Source organism: Manis javanica, chromosome 11, assembly GCF_040802235.1.
Source record: "Manis javanica isolate MJ-LG chromosome 11, MJ_LKY, whole genome shotgun sequence".
Classification (NCBI taxonomy): Eukaryota; Metazoa; Chordata; class Mammalia; order Pholidota; family Manidae; genus Manis; species Manis javanica.
Window position 1 is genome coordinate 25,478,373 of NC_133166.1, and position 6,147 is coordinate 25,484,519.

Consider the following 6,147-nt stretch of genomic DNA (forward strand, 5'->3'; position numbering starts at 1 on the left):
ATATGGGAAATAGTGATTGAAGTGAAACATAATTGGAGGTTAGCATTAACCAACTGAAAATTACTAGGAAATGGCAGGGAAACTGTTAACATCCATGTAACAGAAGATCCATATGAGAAATACTACTCAATAATTAAAGAGGAATGGGCTATTGATAAACAGAACAACTACTTTGATGAATCTCAAAGGCATTACACTAAGCGAAAGAAGTGAATCTCAAAAAATTACAAGCAATATGTTTTTTGTTATAAGCCTTCCCTGAAGAGATAAGACTAAGCAGATCAGTGATTGCCAGGGGCTAGGGGTGCAATGTATGCCATAAAAGCTAGTATGAGGGAGTTACTTTGGGGTGTTGGAACTGTTTTGCATCCTGAACAAGTCACTTCTGCAGTATGATGATGAAGAGATTGAGAAAGCCAGGGAATGAGAGAGAAAACCAGGTCCAGTCCCCTTGTTTTACAGATGGAGAAACCGAAGGCAGAGGTGAGGCCTGGAGGAGGTCGTACGGCTGGAGGGTGTTTCTGGAGACCCCAACACACACACACATGTGTGTGCATGCAGACTGTGCCTGTGCCCTCAAACCACCCATGAAGGAAGGGGAAGAGGACATAACCCAGAGAAAGGGGCTTTTTTTTTAAAGGTTTAGTGAAGTGTTTGGAAATGTTGAGGTAAAAACAGATTTTTCAGTTTTCAGGCAAAAATTCAAGGAAAGCAAGGAAAACTTCAACGTCTTCATTATCGTGTTTAAACGATTAAATGTCTAAACTATCACCTTTCATTCATCAACCTGAACTGTTAAATAATTTCCAAACTCTATGTTTCTAAAGAGAATGTTTGAAAGCTGTGTGTTGCTTAGATTTTTTTTTTTTTTGGCCCCCATCTCAAAAACTGCTGAGTGGTCATGAGCATTCAGCAAATTAATTCTTGCAAAGCTCTTGGAATAACACCTGAAATTAGGGTATTTGCTGACTGTGAGAAACCGAAGTGTGTCCTGAATTAAATAAATCAGCCCTAGCCATACCACACAAATAAAACTATTCATTTTTTTTTTTGAAGGACTGTATTAACAGCTTTGGAGGTTTGTAGAATGGCAGGCAGTCATCCTCGGGAATATCATAAGCTGAGGGGGGAGCCCAATTACTGCCCTGGCTGAACTCATGATATGGCAGAGAGTAAGCTGTTGGAACTTGATAATCCCTCCGGAGGAAGCATCCGCGTGATTCCTGCTTTCCTGTCAGTACTGACTCAGTGTGTTCTGTAGAGGAGGGTCTTACGTGGCCACTGGGTGGTAGACGTCAGAGTGAAAAAGGAGCCGAACACATTTGTGTGGTGCCTGTGCTTGCTTGAAAAATCTCTCCTTCCACTTAAGTTGTGCAGGAAATATCTTTATATATGACTGGAGCAGTAGGTAAATATTGGCCAATTAATTATTAGGAGTAGGTGCTACAGTATTATAATTATTTGGTTAGCTTTTTAATATTTATATTATTGATGAAAAAACTGAGGCCTAAAGTTGACAACTTTTATTTTCTGAAATCAGAATGTCTTTTTTATTCAATTCAAAGCAAGGAATTATAAAACAAACAAAGCAAAACCAAGAATGCTTATGTTATTTTTGATGAGTTTTATTTCACATTAAAATCTATACATGTACATTTATTTATTTTTTTAATCAGTACATTTTAATATTCACTCTGTTGTGGGGTTTCTTGCTGTTGCTGTTGATTAAATGACTTACAATTTTTGACAATTGGTCCAGGCTGTTTAAAAATCAGTAGAGGGTGAAATAGTATCACTGCACCTCTGGCTGCTGCCTGAAGAAATCGGAGTTTTCCTCTTGACCTCCCATCACTTCTTCTTATTTATATTTAGAAACCTCTGCTTCTTTTTCTGAATGTAAGCATTCTGTATCATACCTAATTTCTTTCTCAGCACATTGCCTCTGACTGTGCACCACACATTTATTGCTGTAGGCTGTCTTCCTGTAACACCAAGGGAACTTCTCCTTAAGAAGTTCTTGGGAAACGTGGTAATATATTGCAATTGCTACTACCAAGCTCCTTTTTTTTTTTCTCTTACTGGCATCTCTTTAGTGTCAACAAGGATGCAGATTCCCTGTAATAGTTCATATTCTAGAATGATGTGTATTTTAGACCAAATGATGAAGCTAGCTAGAAACCAATGTCCCTAAGTGAAATACACTCTATATATCAACTTTAGAAAAATAAAATGAGTGGCAAACAAAAGGATAATGAATGGAACACTTAGGTACAACTTTCCAAGAATCATCACTAAGCAATTGCACAATGATTGAATCCTTCAGGAGCAGACATTTATTAGCTTTCAGCTGTCCTGTATCTGAATCTCTCCCTTAATCTGGAGGAATCCCTTATTACTCAGACCCTAAATTCAGGGCACAGTCTTGTTCAGGTTCCAACACTTAGATTCTAAACTTGGTGCAAGAATGAAAAAAACAAGTAAATTGAATTCTAGAACTTTCTTCAAAAGTGATTAGATGCATCATTTCATCTACCTTTCTACAAAAGGTAAAGAATAAAATGTAAAGTGCTGTGACAGTGGTGTCCTCAGCACTTGGGTTCATAGCTGCAGCCATAGACCCTGTGCCCTGCTTCTGCTAAAGGATCATGGTGGACATCTACTATAGGTTCTGTGTTTAATGCTTTATTTCCTGACACTTTGCAAATAATTCTGAATGTCACCCCAATATTCTTCCAACAAATGCCCTTTATAAGCTAAGAGAGCCAGAGTCAACTTCTACTGCTTATAAAGATTTCTAAATAATACAGTAAATCTTAAAATAAATGGTATTTTCATGTTGGGAATTATCCTGTTCTTCATTGCTAGAAAATGCATCTCTAGATATATTACATTTACAGAAAGGATGATGAAAATCTTAAGCCTGAGGGCAATTGATACATGCTTTTCCTCAAGAAAAGGACAGTTGAGAATTTTTCATGTTGAAATTGATGGAATATTTTTAGAATGCTCACTGCCTGGATGTGGTATCACTATAGAAAGTTTCTTAGTTAACTGGCAGAGCATCTAGACTGGACTAATTATTTCCTGGGCTCTGTACATAAGTTTTCAATCAGAAAATAGGATGTTAGGAGGAAGTCCAAATAGAAGAACTAACTTAGAAATAGGAAAAAACATCAGTCTTCAGAGAGCAATAAATATAAATTTTTAGGTCCCATACATATAACTAGATTAGCTCCATATAGTAGCATAGAGCTAACAATAATGAATAAGTTAATTATCAAAACCTATAACATTACCAGATAGTAGACAATGGTTCAACCAAAATAAACAGCATAAAGACTTAAAAGATTTTGAAGAAGGTAAGGAAGAAACTACTCTACCAGTAGCATTAGTTTTGTCAGGTTTTCTGCCTTGATTGGGAGAAAAATGTCACAAAGTGAAAAATCCCTGAGTTCTTTTTTGAGAGAAGCAAGTGAAGGGAGATGGAAATAAGCTGTTTCTAAACCTAGGGTCAGTCTTTCAGAAGAAAAATATCAGGAGATAAAGGAGAAAGCTGGAAAAAAGAAAATATAGTGTGTTAGTGCTCAGCAGCTCTTGGTAAGAAAGACAGAAGTGTGAGGGGATCTGGCTTCACCTAGCCATAGGAAATCGCAAAGCTGCTACCTGGCTTTTAATCTGTATCAGTTTCCCTTCGCTAATCAATTACCCTCATGTACTAAGAGAAACTGACCTTTCAGGAGTATGCTTTCTAGATTTCTATACATTTGCTAGTTTTCCTCACCAAAGTTTGTTTGCATATAGAGTAACATCATTTACAATGTAGTTACATTCAAAACATGCAGAAGGGAACATGATAAACATAGCATTCTAATTCTTCTTTATATAGCCCACAAAAATGTACCTCCAACGGCACATCCTGACATTTTCTGAAGTAATGCTTGTTCTTTCTTTACATCTAGAATGCAAATCTGGAATGTTGCATCTCATCTGTCTTCTGTATCCCTTTTTCCCAATATTACCAGCATTTCCTCTTTATTAGGAACTATATCTCTCTATAAAATATATCCTAATATATTCTATTGTAAATTAGAATATACATAATGTTATAATATATATTCTAATAAAACATTCTATAAATGTATTCTATTCTTATATATATTCTAATATTCTAATACAGGTTTAATATTAGAATATAAATTTTCACAAGTTAACATCCAGCATAATTATAATAATTAAAATCTCACCTAACTCTGAAATAAGAGACTGAGTATAAAGCCAAGGTTCTCCAATAATAAAGAAGGCCAAAAAAGTCCTACACATCTCACAATTCTGAAAGAAAGGCTCAAGCCCTACTGTGCCCAGAAAATAGGCGAATGATGCCTCTCTGAATTTGCTGGGTCTTGATGCTGTATATAATGGGGTTCATGAATGGAGGAAAGAGAAAGTAGACATAGCTCATGGTCACGTGGGCCACACGTGGAGCATGTTTCCCAAACCTGTGGATGAAAGTCAGGCCAATCACAGTGATGTAAAAGACTAGAACGCAGCTAATGTGGGAGACACAAGTGTTGAGGGCCTTAGCTCGCTTCTCTCCAGAGGCGATACCCCCAACTGTCTTAAGGATTAGGACATAAGAAAAGAGGATAATCAGAGCATCCAGGAAGAAAGTCAGAGCAACCAGAATAACTGGGTAAACACGATTAAATGTAATATCAGCACAGGCGAGTTTCATGACATCTTGGTGGAGGCAAAAAGCATGAGCAAGAACATGGGAATGGCAATATGGGAACCAACAGAGTGGCAGAATTGGCGGTGCAATGGAAACAAAGCCCCTCAGCAGTGCCCCCAGTCCTACCTTCATCACCTGGGAATTGGTAAGAATGGATTTGTACCTCAGAGGGGTCCGGATGGCAATGAAACGGTCATAGGCCATGGCCAGCAAGACACCCGATTCCACAATGGCCAGGGTGTGAATAAAGTAGGACTGAGTGAAACAGGCACCTTGGGCAATTTCCCTGTGGTCCAGCACCAGGACCCCCAGGACGGTGGGCATTGTAGTCAGGGTCATCCCGAGGTCTGTACCTGCCAGCATAGCCAGGAAGTAGTACATGGGCTCATGAAGACTGTGGTCCTTCCAAATAAGGAAGAGGAGGGTGCCATTGCCAAAAAGAATGGAGAGGTAGGTGATGAAGAAGGGAATAGAGATCCAGTGGTGCACTGCCTCTGAGCCCAGGAAGCCAGTCAGCAAGAATGGAGCAGCACTGCTGTTGGGCCACATGGTGGGCTCTTCAAGTGGAGAAGAACTTTTTCAGGAGTTATGACCTCTAAACATGCAGTATTCCTTCTCTCTTTCCTTCTTCTTGTAGCACATTGTCAAGCCATTTTTCTCCCCCTCAAAATGGAGAATATTTTGTGGATTGTCTCAGTCTGAATTAATTAGAAGTCTATATTCACAAAACTTTTACCTGGAATACCAAATAACAGTAATACTAATCTTGGTAATAATCTCAACAATTTACTCTTCAGCACACAACTTGTGTTCCATCAATCACACATCTTACATCTATATTTCTAATCTTTACTCCTAGTCCTCAAAATCATTCCTGTGGCTCTATTTCATTCTCCTCACTCTTTTGTTCCTCCTCACATTATCTTTCATGCAAGTCCCCGTCTGCATTTCTTTCCAATTTGGGCCAGTTCAGATTTTCTCTCTTGGAACTAGTCACTTATTAATCACTGAGGAAAATGATTATCAATAGAAATGAGTCCAATACCATGAAACACTCGAGAAATACTATTGATATTGCTATCTCAGATGGACTGTGAATAGGAAATGACTCATGTGAGAGTCTAGAGAAATCAGAACAAGTGGGCAGATTGAAAAACTCATATTAGAAAGGTGTGATACTCAGCCAACTTGGGACTCAGTGTGGCAAAAATCTCAGGCCTGCAATACCAGAGACAAAGTTTAAAACAGGAAAAGAGACAGGAGTTGACATTTCCTAAAGGAAACATTTTAAGGAAGACAGACTTTTAGAACAAAGGTCTCAGAGGCCAGAAGTCACGGATAAATTTTAAAAAAAAAGACATGTGTATGTGAATGACAAAACAATTTTATAAGTTAATGAATGAATGCATAAACTTTAC

At 38.1% G+C, this 6,147-nt stretch overlaps 1 protein-coding gene across 1 annotated transcript; it reads right to left on the bottom strand.

The window, feature by feature from the left end:
- Positions 1 to 4,342: 4,342 nt before the first annotated feature.
- LOC140844218 (olfactory receptor 51B4-like) lies at positions 4,343 to 5,278 on the bottom strand. The gene has a single exon (XM_073215693.1). It carries the CDS (start codon positions 5,276 to 5,278, stop codon positions 4,343 to 4,345), a length of 936 nt encoding a protein of 311 aa, XP_073071794.1.
- Between the last annotated feature and the right edge of the window lie 869 nt (positions 5,279 to 6,147).